The following is a 19,521-nucleotide window of genomic DNA, read 5'->3' as shown; positions in this document are numbered from 1 at the left end:
ATTTTCCTCTCTAATGGTTTCTAATGATGTGATTCAATGCAGCTGAGCAAATCTGATTGTAGAGGATTTCCAATGCGCCATTAAATGGCACTGTACTGTGACAGAGGTTGAATCAGTGCAGCATCAGCGCTTTGTTTGAAGCTAAAAACTACAACAGTTTTCAATCTACATTCTCTAACCACAGACTCCATCCACTGTGAAGGCAAAGACAACTAGCTGTGACCTTATTTGCATACTATACTACAGTATATGCCCAAAAGTACGTACTTCGGAAAGTAAATACTGCGCATGCAGTAAGTGTTTAAGTATTAGCATTGTACCACACTGTATCGCTGAGACTGGCTGTAACTGTTATAACCTTCCTACAGTACCTTAAAAATACATTCATCAATCATTTTTGATATTAAAATTCTATCTCAGCTTAAAAATGCAGAGTCAACTTGGTATGTGTCTTCATAAACAATGCTGGTTAACCTCATTTATTTTTATAGTGCAAAGTATCAAATCTGACACAAGGGGGCGATTCATCTATATAGGTCCCAGATATTGTAACTTCAAATAAATTCTTGAGCTGAAGTACTTAAAAACACACCCCTGAGTGACTGAGGGCGTGAACTGCATGCTGATATTTCACAAACGGACCATATTCCATGTAAATACAAGAGTGTGGGATTGATTCATACAGCATGTGGGTCTCTCCACAGACACAACAATCATATTTTTATCATTTCCAACAGACCCACACCCAAAAACTCATGTTGCTTTATGTGCCTGTTCACCTCTCGATCCCTGCAATCCCAACAGCCAGATATCTATTAATGAGTAATTTTATCAAATCACAGATTAATTGCACTCTCTGGTTTTTGTTATCGTTATTCAATAGAATGACATCCGTTTAATCTTGATATAGTAGGAATCATAGTTTACGGTTACTTTAAGAGTTTTTATCTTAGATAAGTAGACAATAATTCAAAAGAATGAACCTTGACTCGTTTCTGGTTATTGAGTTGAGAGTTTGTAAGCTTTTTTGTATTATGTGCTGATCAAACACCCTAGTCTTCCTTCCTCTAGGATGGTGTAACCTAGCGGATGTAACTGGAAGGTAATATTACTTTTAAGTAAATGGACTTAATGGACCAAAAAACAAAACACACACACACACACACACACACACACACACACACACACACACACACAGCACACACACACACACCATACGCACACGCACACACCCAGATCATCCTAACAACTGCATAACAAAATATTAAAGGCACCACGTTATTTATTGGTAATTTGTTTTTATTTCTCCTTATTATTCTCTTTTTTTTTATTTATTTTTTTCCTTTGTTTGTTATCAATGTTTTTTATGTGTGTATTATTTTTTTCTGTTAAAATATTTGTTGTGTACTGGTTATATTAAATAACATTTATGTATATTTTTACCAGAATATTCCAAAGGATCTCACTCTGGTCTATGCTACAACTTACATCTTGACTTTATTAAGGGAAAGACAACAAAACGAACATGACAGCAACAAATAAACAGCACTTGGTTTCATCATCGCAATCGATCTTCGGACTGCCAAAGGCAACATCCTCTGCACTGAGGCGAAATGCCATATAAAGATCTAGATTCAGGCAGAATAACACAAACACACACTAAGAAACACACAGAATGCTTATTTAAAATCTCAATCAAAATTGAGACTTTAATCCTAGATCTCAGATGTCATACTCCAAAATGTGGATTACAATGATTGAAATACTCAAGAAAGACACTTTTTCGCACTCAAATAGATAACCTAATCTTCTAAGACTGTAAAAAACAGTCATTCTCCACCTCATTGGTTCTCAACAGGGAAAAACAATGCTAAACACAAACAATAACTTTTGCGGTCAAAGGCCATACATCTAATTGACCTCTACAGTATTTTGGCACTAGCCTAATTAGCCAGATGTCAACATTGGCAGGTTGCTTTGGAATCTCCTCATTTGTGAAATGCATCCATAAACCTCACAAGATAAAATAAAACACAATAAAATAAATAGTTCACTTGCAGTGAGCGTAAACATGGTTTGTGCTGACCACATGTTTTCATGTGAAACCAGCACCCAATCACTGAAAAGTTTTTTAAAAAACAAACAAAAAAATAACACCAGGATTTGAACCCATCATAGTAAATCAGCAAAAAAGAGGGCCTGTATAAAATTCAGCTTATATTATGTAATAAATTATATTGTTGGGCTGTTCATGGTAAAATTAATACATGATTTTTATTACTACCTTGTTCTTAATACTTAAATATCTTGCCTTTTCAGAGACCTACGGTACTCATAATGATAATATTGACATAGTCCTTTTAATATAAATACCACAGGGGAAGTAGGGAAATATTCGCTGCAGCATTATTTATCTATGTAAATGTGATCTCAGTCTGCGGTAAGTGATCTAAAGAGCTAAATCCATTCTGTTTCTTATAAAAACAGAATTTATTTTTAAACTATGGAAATATCTTGACATATGTTGAACAAATGCATCAAAAGTGCTCCTTTTAAAAAAGCAGGTGGACTACACCAGTCAATTCTACTTCCTTTGAGAGCCTGAGAACTTATTCATATCCTGGTATCACCCTGTCTGGCATTAATTCAGGATAATCATAGCACAGAGAACACAAAGGCCTGAATCAATCAGCCATTGATCCCCAGAGAAGAATGAATGGAGAAAAAAAGGCTAATCAGATAATAAACCTTTATAAGGACCCTCTATCAGTTCTGTGTCCTTCCTGTCCATTTACTGGTAGAGAGGACTGAACTATTGATCTTACCTCAGGCCAAACGTGTGGGACTGCTCATAGTTGAAAAGGGAGTGAATCTTTGTGTCAGAGTTAATAATGATGAGGCGGTCCATCAGGTCCTGACGGGAAGAGTGAGTGAGTGATTATCAAAAATGCATGATTTCAAAATAATTGTGACAAAGACCACAGCTAGTTCTGGGATATGCTGTACTTCATCGGTCAAAGTCTGCCCTCAAATGATCAGGATTTGAATTGCAATTTATTGAGAAAAGTATTGAGAAATCATTCAATACATCAAGGTCAGTAAACAGACTGTGGACGGTTCTTGGTTGTTGGTAGAGACTACCAATGTTTAGGCTAGTTTAGGTTTGAGAGGCAGGCTGTCCAGTCTATTTTACTCACTAAAACTGATGTGGCCATCTCTCTCAGATTGTATTCCATCTTGTTAGGAAGTGCTCGATGTCCCAGCAGCTCCCACACAGCGTAGGGTGAAGAAAGCAGATTCACTAGAGACAGGAAGGACTAGACACACAAACACACAAATCGCTACAGTTCACTCATAGCCATTTCAGATTTATATTTTTCATCAGAGATGACTAAGAAAATGTCACAAAGTCATTCTTTAACATTTTTACCCACACACACAAAAATCACATAGTCACTTCAGACTGATATTTTTTACAAAGAGATAACTGCCACCAAGCCATTCTAAAACATTACCCATATTTTGGGTCTAATAATGTGAGTAATGTGAAAAAGTTTTAGTGTTTTTTATTTTATTTTAAAAATGAAAATAAAATTTATTTGATTTTATTTTTAACGTTAATTCAAAACAATAATTAAAAATGTGTTTTTAGAAATTTTGATTAAAAAAATTGCTACTGGATAATATTTATCAAGTAAAATGGGTTGTAACTGTAATTTCATCTTGACTTTCAAGTGGTCAGTGGTTGATTGTGTGTACTTTTGCTAAAATCATTTATTCATGGAATTACTCAGTGTAGCTTTTACAGGCACACTGTGGAAATTGGAAATCAAAGCCTTATCTAAATCTCAATGAAGCGTAGCTTTCACTTCTAAATAACTGTAAATAGCAAAGCATTTCTGAATATTTTTTGCAAGGTAAAAGATGGTGGAGTCATAACCTTAAGACAGCTCCTGTCGATAGGGTCCATTGGAGTAGATTTAGGATGGACCACCCTTACATCCTCTCGACCACACTCCAAGGCTGACCACAACTCCACCACAATTGTCTGGACAAATCCTGTGAACCGCTCAAAGTTGAACTAGTTTCACAGCCTCAAATATTAGTTTCCATGTTAAAGCATTGGACTGCATATTAAGCAACTCTTGTCTCAGTAAGTACCATCATGTACAAGCCCTAAATCAATAGTAACAAAAATGTAATGATTACAGATACACTAACAATGTTCAATAAATTCAGTCCATTTTTAACATGACCTTTTGTTATCGGAAGCTATGAGGAGAAAATATAGAAGATGCAGCTCTTGATTGATTAGGTTTTTTTTTAAGATGTTACACATGGCTCTTCTAGCTACCTGAGCTTTGCAAAGCCACGATGCCTGGGGCTGTAGAGGCCACTTGGGTCACCATCACACCATAACCAAACTTCTCACACCTGCTGACCTGAGATTAGAGAAAGAATGGAGGAAATACACATTAAAGGGGTCATATGATGCGATTTCAAATTTTCTTTTCTCTTTGGAGTGTTACAAGCTCTTGGTCATAAAGAAGATCTTTCAAATTCAAAGAGATTTCTTAAAAAAAAAAAAGTCAACCACGCCCTCCTAAAATGGCTCATTCTAACACCCCCCCACATGTCTATTTCAAAAAAAAAAAATGTTCAAAAAGAAAAAGGCACAGCTTTTATTCCTCGCAGTGGTTAAGCTGTTGTATTGTGAAAGCGAAACACTGTTCCAAAAGAGAGAACTATTCATTTACAACACTGTTCCAGAACTGTGCAGTTCCTTTTATGGAGAATGAGGACTGTTTCCTGAACCAGTAGCCTACAATGCGTCTGTGGCACAAAGGCTGTTTCTATAAAGTGGGGCAGTTCCAACTTTGCAAGGAAAGTCTGGCGCTTCTCACTCACAGCCTGTAAGTACATTTTTTTTTTATATTTATATTTATTTGTTTCTCCGATCACAAATGCAGACATGGTTTTATGTTTACGCAGAGCAATACACAACGTAAAGCATAAAAAGACAGTATACAGTAAGTCATTATAATCAGCAATTATGTCCCCACTGGATGCAACAATTGCCTCTTTTGTAATGGGTTTTATTGGTTTTGTCTCATCGTGCTGGGAGCTGGCACCACAGTATGGTAAGGGGCGTAACATTTTCGTCACACGCTTGAGGCATTCGGGCAATCACAACGCACTGGATCGTTGGCCAATCAGCGTATACCTAGCTTTTTTTCTAGAACGATGAGCTTTGTAAAAATCAACCCGTTTAAGAAAGGCAGGGCATAGAGGAGCAACAATAATGTGCATTATATGGAAAATAATGTTTTTTGAACCTTAAACACATTGTATTACACCAAATACACAAAATAATGTTCTTTTTAGCAATGTCATATGACCTCTTTAATAGATTACCTTTCGGAGTCTGGATATATTTAATAACTAGCAACTTTCTCAAATACAAATAACACTCCTTGTGTCCTATGACATCTGAGTAGACACAAGCAATAAAAACAACTGCTTGCTACAAAATCGTTTTTATAAAAATAAACCAGATTTTTTTTTTCCCTAATGAAAATATGAGTAATGTTTGCACATACAAAACTCATCACAGCTATACAAATGCACTTTGGGGTGTTGCTACGTATATTATACAAAAGATGAAACTTTCTTGATCACATGACCATTATTAGATCCAACAGCAAAACACTAATAAACATAAAAAAAAAATGTATTGTACCTTTAAAGGGATAGGTTTCCAAAATAATGAAAATGCTGTCATCATTTACCCACTTTTATGTTATTGCAAACCTGTTTTACTTTTTTTTGTAGAATGTTGGCAACCAAATTGGGTTCCAAACTGACTGTTTTGTTACTAACATTTTTCAAAATATCTTCTTTTAGAAGAAACTGAATGACTTGAGGGTGAGTTACTTTTTCTTTTTTTGAGTGGACTATCCCATTACTTCAAGTATCACTAGCCACTATTATTACTGTCAGAATAAAACACTTTTGAAAGTGGCATCTGATTATTATACCTGTAGTTTTTTGGTGAATCTTGAGAACATGTAGGTGACACACTCATTGATGGCTCCAGTCTGTTGGAGGAGCAGCAGTCCTTTTGGTGTGGCAGCAAAATTCAGCAGATTGTCCAAGAGCATCTCTTCCCAGGCCACCCTGCAGAACCAAGACAAAAGATTCGGCAAGAATGCTAATTATTTCTTGTTCTTGTTGATTTATTTCCACAAAACAGCACTGGCAGGCCAAGCTCAAGTTTAGCACAGAAACAAACAGCTTGTGTAGGAACAAGAGAACACTGGAGGCGTGATGGAGGCATACTCACACGCTCTGCAGCTCCTGGGAAGTGATCGCTGGGGGAGCTCCAGGAACAGGAGTGGGAACTCTCTCCGACATTGAGCTTGTCTGCGGGGGAAGAGAATTCACTGTCAGGCTGAACTGCTACACGGCATTTAAATCCTAAGGCTAAATAATGAGATGGCACGTTGAATGCAATGGTGATTCCTCACGCCCTGATGAAGGCAGGGGAACCCTGGGAGGTTTCATTATTGACGGCATAGCACTGCTTCTTCTGTATTCTACAAATCCTCTTCACACAGCCCACAGAGTGGATGTTCAGTTCTTCCAAAATTAATACTGTTTTGCTTGGGGAACATACACTCTAAGCTCTAAAGCTGCTGTCTTAGAATAAGCTTAAAAAAATGGAGGCTCTATTTTGGCTGTGAGAGGACTGATAATAACAAAATATACATTTTTAATAGGCAGTTTTTTAAGTGTTGATAAAGTGTCTCACTAAACATGTTTTAGTGAAATTTTATTATAGATTACAAATAAATAAAAAATGTGTAAACTTACTTTCTCAACACAAATACAATTAAGCTTTTAAGCTGAAAAATGTACACAAGGAGAAACACTACTGTTTTAAAAGTTGGGGTCAGCATGTTTTGGCCTTTTTTTTTTATTCAAAAAGGAAACATTCCATATGTCAAAAGTGACAGTAAAGACATTCACTATAATGCTACAAAAGATTTATATTTTAAGTAAATGCTGTTATTTTGAACCATTTATTTATTATTTATTTTTGCTTCCACAAAAATATTAAGCAGCACAACTGTTTGTCAACATAATAATAATAATATAAGAAATGTTTCCCGAGCACCAAATCAGCATATTAGAATAATTTCTGAAGGATCATGTGAGACTGAAGAGTGGAGTAATGGCTGCTGAACAAACACTGGAGGCAAACACTGGAGGCATTATTATTATTATATATTTATTATTATTTTATTTTTTATTATTAATAATAAGAGTAATAATAATAATAACATTTCACAATATTGCTGTTTTTACTGTATTTTTTTATTTAATAAATATAGCCTTGGTGAGCATAAGAGACTTTCAAAATCATAAAAAAAAAAAATCGTATCAAAACTTTTAAACAGTAGTGTATTTGTCAGTGTGAAACAGGGACTGGTCAGATTCCCAAACTAAAATTCATCATACAATTCAGTAAATGATGTGTATCAGTCAGTGACATGACCACATCAATGACAGACTACATGAGTTATTTGATCTATGGTAAAAGGATTACTTATTAAACTTACCAAAATTCTGTGTCACTGACCTCATAACACTCATACAACCACAGACAGACATAAGACTAAAAATGATGAAATCCTGGCTTTTATATAATCATTGACAGGATAACTGGACGATTGTAGGTTTAAACCCACAAGTGACAGCCTTAGTGAGGCTTGTGTGTATAAAGGTCACCTTTCTCCAGGCTTTAGCAATGCACTCATGTAGGCTGTATGGCCGAAGAACTTGCAGCCCCTCGCAGGTGTTGTACATCTGTCGACAGACAAAGATGAAGGCCCCGCTCACGGCGAGAGGAATCTCCAGCTCGCTGAACACATGCAGCTCTTTTGCCAACAGCCTCTGGGTAAACTGCACAACTACATGTGCAGCTGAAATACTGTGTAAATAATGGAACATATTACAAATAAAGAAGTATTATTATACTTATATACCACATTAAAGTACCTGGATCTCTGAATATTATTTCTGTAATAGAGATTGTGCTTTTAAGTGCTGGATTGCTATGGCCAAATGAATGGTGGTATACAATCATAGTGGTTGACAAACTGGCCTATTCTATTCTATTCTATTCTATTCTATTCTCTCTATTCTATTCTATTCTATTTTAACTTTTGTTTCTTCCACAAAGTATGCTGCAACTCATCTCACTGAAGGACACAGGTGTCAAAGGTTCCTTTCTTTTATTAAGAAGCTCGTTTTTTCATCTATGCATGCTGATGATATATATGGCACAAGTGCCGACTAGCTCGAGATGACACTAGGAGGAAGAAGAAATAATGAATGTAAACTGAGAGCAAAATTAGATTTACTTACTTTTCACCCTCGGCCGAGACAAGATTTCTGTCATAAAGCAGGAGTGATAAACCTCGTTCAGTGGTAGCGATCCTCGCCAGCATGTCTGCTATGTGAGTCAAGCCACTTTCTAGGGAATTTAATTTGGGCTGCAACAAAAGACAAATTGAAAATGCTCGAGGTGAACAGTATAATGCATATAAAATGCTGCAGATGAGGTCTCTGATGAGATGTTATATAGAAGGTTACGGTTTGATTTCAAGATTTAAATTAACAGGCTTCTTCTGTAGTCCTATAGCTGTAAAAAATATTCTGTTTAAGTTTTCCTTGATGATACGTACATCAAAGAGATGGCATCAATTGCTTTCTTATACGTTCTGTCACAAAGTTGCTATAGAACATTACTGTATCATTGTTATGTTATTTTTGAAAATAAATAATTTATAAAATTATGTACATGTACACTAATTTTCAAGTTTAGGATCAGTTTAATTTTTTTCGCTGCGGGGATGGCGCTGACTGTAGATACACATTATGTTGTAAATTAATAAAATTCAATGGAATTGATGTCATATTAACATTAAACCTCTATTGTTAGTATATCGATGCCTGTACAGTATTTAGCAACTTTTCCTGTTGTGAAGAACTGAAGTGTGAACTACTTGTCTCACTAATATTTCAATATAAATTCAATAACAAACAAATATGTAAAACTGTAGAATAGGGCCTAGGATGATTTCATAATCATGTCTAGACTCTTGATTATGTGCTGATGGGAGTGTTCACGTTGTGCTGACCAGCTTTCCTTTGAGCAGGGTGATAACAGGAGCCAGCAGAGTTTCTATAACTGGGATTTGGTAGAGACACTCCATAGCACACTCAGTGCGGTCACACAGGGTCCTTAACACCTCCATCACAAGATTAGTGGGGGACAGGGAGTCTAGAGTATATACACAAAAACAAACACACACATACAGCCCTCTGTGATAACTCATTAGGAGCTTCAGGACACCCTGGTTGTTACTTGACTAAAGTGTTACCGCAGAGCTCAGTTAAATGAATGATTTAAAGCGCAGCACAAACGGTCCAATAAGGACAAACCAAGAAAAAACAAAAACAACTGGAAAATACAGCCTAACTCTTTTAAACATGTTATGTGCTTTATGCTACCTGGTTAATGCCTGGTTCACCTGAGAATGAGAATTCTGTCATCATATACACCGAATTTGTAAGGCTTTCTTTCCACTGTGGAACCCAAAATGAGAAATGTTGAATAATTTGAGGGTCACTGTTTTTGATGCGATTACAATAGATGGGGATTGAAGGTTTTTCAAACATTAAAGGGTTAGTTCACCCAAATATTACAATTATGTCATTAATGACTCACCCTCATGTCGTTCCAAACCCGTAAGACCTCCGTTCATCTTCGAAACACAGTTTAAGATATTTTAGATTTAGTCCAAGAGCGCTCTGATCCTCCATTGAAAATGTGCATACGGTATACTGTCCACGTCCAGAAAGGTAATAAAAACATCATCAAAGTAGTCCATGTGACATCAGAGGGTCCGTTAGAATTTGTTGAAGCATCGAAAATACATTTTGGTCCAAAAATAACAAAAATTACGACTTTATTCAGCATTGTCTTCTTTTAATGACATAATTTTAATATTTGGGTGAACTAACCCTTTAAAACATGGATATTCCTTAAAAGTGCATTTTTCATTTTGTGTTCCATGGAAGTAAGAAAGTCATTAAGGTTTGAAATGACATGAGAGTGAGTAAACAATAACAGATTTTTTTTTTTTTTTTTTTTTTTGGTGAAAATAAACATCCTATTTAATAATAAGTCCCACATAATAATACAACATTAATTTATAATGTGCAGTCCTGTAAGTTTTCTTGATAAGGCTGACTAATTTATTGTTCAAAGACGTGAGTAAGTTCATTAACCAGAAGAAGATATAACATATCCTTATCCTAGCAATGAAACAGTAATGGTATTGTGAGATGGATGATTTGACACACCTATTAACACTATATCACATCTACATCATAACTGTCATATAAATCACACGCTTAGACTTTAAGATGCAGGCGTGGTTGAGTTTTTGAGTTAGAGTTAATCAGAGTTTATCGCTCTAGTACTCTTCTGACGCACCTGCATGTGTCGTCTCACCGCAGGATGGTTTTGGGTGTTGGTACATGATACTGATCAGAATCACAACCAAGTCGGTCAAAGTTACCGGATCTGAAACAGGTGACAAATTACGCATGTATATAGATAGATAAGTGAGTCAGACTTGTTCTTCTCAAACATTATCCACAATCTAGGTTTGTTTCCTTCCCTCTAAACCTACCTCTCCGCTTCTTCACTTTAATGGGAAAAAGTTTCCTTCCATTAGTGTACATCACAAGCCTCCCAAGCACGCACAGCGAGTGAACAAAATAAACAAACTCCAGCTCTTTAGAAGTGTAGAGAGTTCTTCGAGCAGGGCCTGAAGGGCAAAACACAAGAACAACTCATTCGCAAAGCATGCTGTAAATGGATTCAGTCATTTGCATGTGACCCCGTTTCTAAATTAGCACTGAAATACAAATTTAAATATTTAACAAATCTGAGTGCAGACAGGTTGAATATTTAAAAAGCATTAGAGAAGAAAGCAGTTAGGGTTATTTACTGCATACCATGTGTTTAACTGGCATGAAAATGATTGAACAATGTAATATATATATATATTTAAAAACAAAACATATTTCATTCTTCTTTTTTTTTATGTCACCTGTACAAGTTTCTATGATATTCACCATTTAGAGATTTTACAAGCGTTTTGACATTATAAAGATAAGGCAGTTTGATTCCACTGAAATATGACATGTGCAATCTGTAGTAATACTACATGAGTAACCGAAGCGACTATTCTGTGGAACAAACATAAACTGGCCCTGAACACAGAAACTAGACAAGCATCTTATGAATACCACTGATGTGTAATGAATGTTTTAAAACTGTGGGTGGTTTGAAAGTCTGATAGCTAAGGCTTATGAATACAGCAGAGAATAACGCAATCAGTTAATACTGTATGTATGTTTGGGTGTTTTTTTCCATGTGACTCTTCTAACTACAAAACAGAACCAGAATTCTGGGAAAGTTCTTCACAATAAGTTTACAAACCCTTGGAATTATCTCTGGCAATGATAATCTAGCTAGTTGACCATGAAAGGACAGTCTGTAACAGCACACAGGGGGAAAACATAAGCCAGTTTGTCAGATAAAGTATGATACTACATGTGCACATTGTGGGCAAAAGTTCAGCCGTACCAATCTGCTGATGTTCCAGGCTGTGGATAATTTCCAAAGGTTCTTCTCTAACTGAATCACAGGAATCAAAGTAATAAATGCACTGCTGCAGAGCATTAACAATCTGGTGAAAAAGATGCATAAAATCCATAATTAATAACTTGAATATATACTATTATTAGCACTGAAAAAACTTGACATTTTAACCATTTCATTTAAACCAGCCAGTGAATGTTGATTATGCTTGGAATAGAATATTTTCATACTACAATTTCTCCAGTGTACAGCATGAATACTGTGCTTAGTATTCAAATTTTAGATGTATGCCACTAAACATGCTCATAAAATCATCTAATAACAATGTAGCATAATATTGTTTGAAATGTCTATTATACTGTTTTACATAATAAAACTGCATGGTCTAACTCACCAAAGACTTGTATTTCCTCTCAAGAAGTCTTAAGACAACGGTTCTGCTGTAGTAGCCATGCTAGAAGACAATATTTAGACAATATTAGATGCTAATATAGTTACTATTATTATAAGAAAAAAAACTGTGTGTGTGTTTTATTCTTTTGGTTTTGTTTATTCTTTAATAAAAATGTTGGCTCACCATCCATTTCTTAAACCAGGTGGCTTTGATATCCAGCAGAGAGATTAAGTGTACAGGCTCCAGGGATTTCTCTGAGCCGGGACTACTCATGGCCTGTTCAGAATGCAGAGCGAGAAAAGAAAGGGTGTTCTCAATGATTTCCTCCATGTACCTAGAGCACAGGAAAAAAAAAAGTAATTAATATTCAAGCCAATCTGACACAATCAAGATATAGCATACAATAGCTGCGTCCCAAATGACGCACTACACACTATGCACTCATACACTATGTACTTATGCACTATGTACTCAACCATATAGTGTATGAATTATGTGCACTTTTTCTTTTTGGAATTTTCAGTGCGAACGCACTACTCACACTATTTATACTACAAAATGTCATAGAATAGTGCATAATTATGCAATTTGGGATGCACCTAATATTCGGGAAATGTGTTTATAATGTGAAAGCTTACTTCTCAGGATGTCGTATCCAAAATGTTGTCACTTCCTTCTGAAAGTCATTCATTAATCGCATCTAGAATGACCAGAAAGAAAGAAACTCGTCTTTATACAAGCAAGCGAAACTTTATTAATATTTTTACCCAAGCTAGTTAAATTTTAATTATTTTTATTCATAGGAGAAAGGAAATGTCACATACTTGTTTGAGGAGACGGGCCATATCTGGTCTGTTCGCATCAATACTTGTAGAGCCGCTGGGAAAACTCAACTTATGGTAGAGGAAATGAGCCTCCAAGCTTTTTGCTGAAAAGAAATGTTGACACTTCATGAAAATGAACTGACAGAGAGTACATTCACGTATATACTGAATATCAAAACATATTTCATACTGCTAAAAATAAGATTAAGATACTACCTATGCTACTGTAGACATCCTTAGTCACATTTAACGGAGAAGATGAAAATGTTTTTGCAAAAAATTGAAGGACTTTATCCTGTGAAAGCAAAAAAAACATGTTAACAAAAGTTTATATACTATAATGTTTTTATTCATATTCTGAGTTAGTTTTAGTAATTCTTGTGTATTTTTCTCATTTTTATTTATTTATTTTTTGTCTACACAGTATATATTAATAAAATTAATATAGGTTATTTTTAGTTTTCAGTTTTAGTTATTGTAGCACATCAAGTTAAACTAAAAGTTTTTTTTTTCAGGTAACAATTACTTTATTTCAAGTAATGAAAATGTTTATTTTATTTTAGTTTAATGCAGTTTAGCTTAGTTTTAGTTCACTATAATAACCCTGGTTCACAATACATATAATAAACTCCCACATACTGTGCGATTCAATACTGTTAGTGGAACAGGTCATGGCCTCCATTTCAAATAACACCTCTTCTCTAGAAACTGCTTGAAAATGTTGGCCCTTGTATTTCCACATTAAGCTGCTAAGGAAACTGTTTTGTTGTTGAGGCCATATCTAAGGTCAGTGCTTATTTAGCACTTATCTCTTACGCTGAGCTCAGGGTCAGGGTCAGTGAGCGCAGCAGAGAGGTTTCGGCGCAGACCAGTCCAGCTTTCACAGCTCAGGACATCAGAGGGAGGGGCATAGCACAGCGACTGCAAAGCTTCCAAGCGAAGCTGCAATTAAACAGATCAGCATGACTGATTCATCTCTGAATCAGAACGACAGTTCTCTCTTTCTACAACTGAAACTATGGGAAGTGGGTGTATCAGAGGAGTTTTCACCTCTCGTGGTCTACCGGGGTCAAGCTTCTCAGAGATGACTTGTAGTTGTTCATGCTTGATGAATGCATAGCTCTATGTGTTGAAATCAAAGACATTAGTTAGTCATTCAGTCTATAGTATGAACTTACAGACATAGTATGTGAAAGGCTGAGATAAACAGGATGATATGCTTGTCAAAGAAACAACTATAGCCTCTGTAACTTATTTAAACTTATACAGCAACAACCTGATTGAATGAAGAGTCACTGTCAGAACAGTTGTCAGTGTAATGGCTGCTTGACTGCTCATGTTGGCTCTTCCTGTCCATTTCCTCTTTCTTCAGCTGATCTTCCTCAAATTTATTGATCAGAGATTCCACAACCACCATCATGGTCTGTTTCAGAGTCTGCATCATCTGTTTATACCTACAGATTTAAAAAAGCACATATGAAGTACTAAACTACCCATACTCAGAGATATCGCTCTAACAATGAAAACATAAATCCAAAATGAACTTACTTCTATGTTTGAATAAATATGAATACACTACTAATGTATCCAGTGCTTCCCACAGACTTACACTCAATGTGTGGCGACACTTCTCCTGGGGGAAATATAAACTACAGTATATATAAAACAGCAAACGGGCTTATTGAAAATGCACATTAATTCTATGCCAGCAGGAGGTGCTTTAGGAGGGGCAGAAATAGATTAGAAATTTCCCCGGTAACGGCTGTAAAAGAAGCAGTGCTGCGCTCATAAACGCTGATTTATCAGGCGTTATAGAAAAGATAAAATGAAAATGATTGAAACTTTTCTAAAAGACAGTCGGTGCCCTTCACAGATACATTCATATAAAAACACCTGTACCGTGTTTTGACTTTGAAGTGTGCAGAGCTTAAGTTTATTCAATGAAATCAAAGCATTTTGGAAAATCTATTTGTGGCGGTCAGTGTTGATATTGTGGCGGGCTGCTACAAATAAATCCATGTATGGGAAACACTGGTATCACAGTTTCCACAAAAAAAAATTAAGCAGCACAACTGTTTTCAAATGTAATGATAAAAAAATAAAAAATAAAAATTAAATCAGCATTTTATTATTTCTGAAGGATCATGTGACAATGAGGTCATTTGTGATTGTGGAATTTCGTATTTATCATTAAAGTTATGATTTACATTTTAAATATTTATTAAAATATAAACTAATTATTCTAAATTGTAATAATATTTCACAATATTACATTTTTATTAAATAAATGGTTGGCGAGCACTTTAAAACTTCAAAAACTTTTGAAGCTTTTAAACTGAAGTTTATTTTGCAGAAACTTCATATATTGTTTATTTAAGATTTTGAAATTAGTTTTATATCCTCTTGTTGTCGCTGATTCATTGATATAATTTGCAATGCTTTTTGAAATAAGTAGCTCATTTTATCCTAAAATACATTAAATACTCAGTCTTGAGCCTTTGTTACTGTAATTTTGTTATTTGTTCTGGATTTTTAAAATGTTTATGGAGAAAATTAATGTGAAAACAGCAGCTGAAATTGAATTTCTCAAAAAAATATACTCTATATCAGACTAATTGCAAAATTACATTTGTGCTGATATTTTTTGCATCATGCAATGAGAAAGAAATGCATCTAGTAAAACATCTTATTAGTTAAATCGGAAAACACATGGTACTTTCGCTTTCATCATCGCGTTTCATCATTAATTTCATTTTCAAAAGACTCCTGACAACATTTACTTTCACATTTCATTGCATCATGCAGTGAGCAAACATCCACAACAGCATCTTATCATATCAAGAAACACAAGGTAACAGGAATCCTAAAAACACATACTGTGTGGACTCCCTAGTCCTCTTCGTAACAGCGTGAACCACAGTGTCCTGCCCGGACCCAACAGCATGACCGTCACCCCTGGTAAAATTCTCAGTCTCTTCTTCAATAACCGCTCCCAAACTGCTCTCTACATACTCTCGCAGATACTTCACAAACTCATAGCTGAAAAACAGAGGGAGGGTATGAAAATAGATCATTCAAACGGTAATCACAATCAGTCTTAACATGAGCTGGAAGAGACATGTCTGTTACTTGTGAAAGTTCTTGTCAGTTTCCTCCAAATGAAGCAAAATCTCTTCAGCACATTCTACTGATGGTGCTCCTGAGATTCTGTCTTTGACACCTTTCAGGAGCTCTCGGAGCAGGCTCTGGAGCTCTGCCTCATCCTCGCTGGAGAACTGAGACATCGCTTCTCAGGGGTGTGATCAGCTTTTTTCTACGGGGGATCTCCTGCTTGGAAAAACAAGGTGTTAAGTAAGGTGTGTTTGACCTGTAGTAACAGTGGTGGGAAGTATACACAGTCTATGCAGTATATATTCCCACTAAGTTTAGATTCCTGGAATGAAATTAAAACAGTATTGATGGAGTTTCCATGTATGCTGCACACTTGTTGGCTGCTTTCATTCAGTATCCCACTCAATCCACTAAACAGTGGTATTAATATAAAAAATAAATTAATTAATTTGTTATTTAGCCACAATTTGTACACTTCTATAAAACTAATTTTACACATTAGAGCCATTTCCAAATCATACGAAACATGGAATCATGTCAAGTGCGGTCAAATCTGATTGGTAGCGTACATACACATAGGGCTAACTAATATAGTTAAAATATTAAATATAGTTACACTAATAATAACATTTAGGCTACATCATATCCCTACATCGGAGTAACGCATTATACGTTAGCTATATCATATCCCTTTATGCGAGTACATAAAACTGAGATGTTCAGAATTCAAATGCTGGCATTTAAGATTGAATTTTCTCATTAACAAATATATATTACACATAAAGCTCATGGGACGTTTTAAACATTACCTGCTATAATTTCACATCATGTCCAAACAGATGAGCTACGTCGCTTCCATAACATTAGAAATCTTTCATAATCGGACGTTTCATAAAACACAGGGCTGTATAGTCATCCGTTAGCAGTACCGTTTCTATGGAAACAAGCCCAACTGAGCTGAGGCATCCGCAATAAAACACCCGTTATTTGCAAAAAAAATAAGATTCACGGCACACCCGTATGAATGTATTCCATGTCTAGCAAAGTTTTCGATTGCGCATATTGCAAAAATAACTACGATAAAACCACAGAAACACGAAGAAATGTGATGTTTGCATGCGTTTGACGCTGACTGAAGACGCTAGTGTTAATCACGTGACACGTGTGTATCACGTGACTTTAGGTTTCCTGATTCACATGACGTGACAAGACCGAAGAGGAGAATCTGGTGAAATAGTACTCGTATTAACAAACATAGTCAAGCTAGTTGAGTGTAAACTAACTCGTTAAATATAAAAGATTGTTGTTTTTCATTGGCTGCGAATTTAAAGTAAATAATTGTAACGTTACGGATCGCAGCTTATAATGGCCGCTGTTGACAGCTTCCAGCTTTTGTATCGAGAAATTGCCAGATCATGCAGTTGTTATGTGGAAACGCTCGCGCTCGTGGGTGCGTGTTACACAGTCAGCAAGGCTGTGATATTTATTAGGGACTGCTATAGCCTGATAAGGCTTCATTTTATTCCTCGTCTTGTGTCCCATAGAGATCTTAGTCAGCAATATGGACAATGGGCTCTTGTATGTGGTAGGTTTAAAAGTGATTAATCATCATGTTTCATTGTCTAATTCATGCATACTTAATACATGTTATAATACTGCATACTGATATTTACCCTTTTCCTTGATTTCCAACAGGTGCTTCAGAGGCAATAGCAAAAGCTTATGCAGAGGAACTGGCAAGGCATGGCATCTGTGTGATTCTAATCAGCAGTGACATCACTAACTTAGCTGACACTGCCAAAGCCATTTCAGACACTTACGGGGTAGAGGCCATTTTAATCGAAGCTGATTTCAGTCAAGGGCCCTCGGCCTCCAAACCTATTAAAGATGCCATCAGCAGTAAAGATATTGGATTCATTGTTAACAGCCTGGATGGGTCTCTCGACCTCTCTCAAGACTTTACAGACCTCTCTGATTCTGTAGTGTGGGATACTATCAATAGAAATATAGTAGCTGCCACTCTTGTCACCCGGCTGGCACTGCCCGCTATGGTGGAAAGGGGAAAAGGAGCAGTGGTCAACATTTCTGCTGGGCACTGCTTGTGTCCAACTTCCAGAAAGGCTGCTCTTTGCGCATCTACGGTCAGATCTCTGCTTGATGTCTACTCATTTTCTAAACAGTGCTGCGGTGATGATGTATTTTTGTATGCCAGCTGGTGAAGTTAGCATTACCCTTGTTCTCTTGACAAAATCCCAAAAGGGTTTTTCTGTTGGCTTTTGGATTAATGTGGAAAATAACCTCCTTGACCAAAAAAAAAAATAAAAATCATTAATTAATCATGATAATCCTCATTTTGAAACCTAAATACAGTCGCTAAAAGTTAAACATAGGTGATAAATGAAATATACCATGGTCACACAACTTTAACGTCTCCAAAAACTAATTCAGTCTTTACTTAAAAAACTATTTTTTCTGAAAGTTTGCAATTAGCAAGTTAAAGTTAAAAAAAAAAAAAATCTTATTTTGTTTTAAAGTTAAAGTTTTAAAATATATTGATCTTGTTTTTGTTTTAGAATTTATTTTTGGAATATCTTGAGCTTGTATTAATAATGAACCAGAAGTGCTAAAATGCTAACTCGTTCTTGGGTTTTGGGCTACAAAAATGTCATCCCTGCGGCACTCTATGTACTTTGTTTTTTATGGATTTTTTTTTTTTATTTTTATTTTTTTATGATTCTTCTTTGTTTTAAATTCCCCACAGGCTTTTCTTGATAACTTCAGTCGCTCTCTGCACTATGAATATGGTCATCGAGGAGTCTTTGTGCAGAGTTTGCTGCCTTTTAGAGTCTCATCTCGAGGATCTGAGGGTTATGGTCCTGCTGGCTGGCTGGTGCCAAGCCCACAAGTGTATGCCAGCCATGCTTTTTCAACTCTGGGTGTCTCTCACCGAACCACAGGATACTGGCCTCACACCATACAGGTTGTCAATCAATCATTGTAGACAATGTTTTTTTTTTGTTTTGTAATAAAACAAGGTATGTATATTTAGTAAGTCTATGCTATTCTTTTTCTAGTTTCGACTGGTGCAGTTGATGCCAGAGTGGGTCTGGATGCTGGGATCACGTGTGTTTACAAGGGCCACCTGACAGGGATGTTTCACCTCCACGTGAAGGACCTGGTTCATGAAACTGATGTTGCAGAGTTTATTTTGACCAAGCTTAGAATAACATAATTGATTAAAGTGTTTAAAAAAAAAAAAAAAAAAATGACTACTCCCCCTGTCCTTTACCCCCTCATACTGAGTTCTGAGTGAAATGCCTCAGTTTTTCAGGATATTTGTTTGCACAAAACTTTTTTTCTAAGTGGTTTGAATGGTTGGAACATGTTGACAAATCTATAATGTTTATGCACTATTTATTTTGCAAAGGTCAGAGTCATATATTTAGGGG

The 19,521-nt window shown here is 35.9% G+C and overlaps 2 protein-coding genes across 2 annotated transcripts in view; one reads left to right on the top strand and one right to left on the bottom strand.

Annotated features, from left to right (window-relative positions):
- The window catches only part of tbc1d32 (TBC1 domain family, member 32), a 40,996-nt gene extending 23,782 nt beyond the window's left edge, over window positions 1–17,214 (bottom strand). The window contains exons 1-23 of the mRNA XM_042778139.1: window positions 16,882–17,214; window positions 16,091–16,288; window positions 15,839–16,000; window positions 14,238–14,415; window positions 14,012–14,083; window positions 13,778–13,903; window positions 13,178–13,256; window positions 12,962–13,065; window positions 12,776–12,837; window positions 12,321–12,471; window positions 12,138–12,197; window positions 11,729–11,831; window positions 10,767–10,904; window positions 10,568–10,657; window positions 9,207–9,349; window positions 8,431–8,558; window positions 7,792–7,993; window positions 6,344–6,423; window positions 6,039–6,177; window positions 4,355–4,442; window positions 3,941–4,059; window positions 3,198–3,317; window positions 2,826–2,914 (exon numbers count right to left, since the gene is read on the bottom strand). Coding sequence (XP_042634073.1) covers window positions 2,826–2,914; window positions 3,198–3,317; window positions 3,941–4,059; window positions 4,355–4,442; window positions 6,039–6,177; window positions 6,344–6,423; window positions 7,792–7,993; window positions 8,431–8,558; window positions 9,207–9,349; window positions 10,568–10,657; window positions 10,767–10,904; window positions 11,729–11,831; window positions 12,138–12,197; window positions 12,321–12,471; window positions 12,776–12,837; window positions 12,962–13,065; window positions 13,178–13,256; window positions 13,778–13,903; window positions 14,012–14,083; window positions 14,238–14,415; window positions 15,839–16,000; window positions 16,091–16,245 — 2,588 coding nt within the window. The 5' untranslated portion in view covers window positions 16,246–16,288; window positions 16,882–17,214. The remainder of the gene's footprint in view (window positions 1–2,825; window positions 2,915–3,197; window positions 3,318–3,940; window positions 4,060–4,354; window positions 4,443–6,038; window positions 6,178–6,343; window positions 6,424–7,791; window positions 7,994–8,430; window positions 8,559–9,206; window positions 9,350–10,567; window positions 10,658–10,766; window positions 10,905–11,728; window positions 11,832–12,137; window positions 12,198–12,320; window positions 12,472–12,775; window positions 12,838–12,961; window positions 13,066–13,177; window positions 13,257–13,777; window positions 13,904–14,011; window positions 14,084–14,237; window positions 14,416–15,838; window positions 16,001–16,090; window positions 16,289–16,881) is intronic.
- Window positions 17,215–17,258: 44 nt separating this feature from the next.
- Window positions 17,259–19,338, top strand: LOC109060311 (inactive hydroxysteroid dehydrogenase-like protein 1). The gene is made up of 4 exons (XM_019077469.2): window positions 17,259–17,657; window positions 17,768–18,213; window positions 18,834–19,052; window positions 19,147–19,338. Exons 1-4 carry the CDS (start codon window positions 17,438–17,440, stop codon window positions 19,216–19,218), a joined length of 957 nt encoding a protein of 318 aa, XP_018933014.1. The 5' UTR covers window positions 17,259–17,437; the 3' UTR covers window positions 19,219–19,338.
- The last annotated feature ends 183 nt before the right edge of the window (window positions 19,339–19,521 follow it).

The sequence above is a fragment of the Cyprinus carpio genome, chromosome A20, assembly GCF_018340385.1.
Source record: "Cyprinus carpio isolate SPL01 chromosome A20, ASM1834038v1, whole genome shotgun sequence".
Lineage (NCBI taxonomy): Eukaryota > Metazoa > Chordata > Actinopteri > Cypriniformes > Cyprinidae > Cyprinus > Cyprinus carpio.
This window is presented reverse-complemented; position numbering and strand designations above follow the sequence as displayed.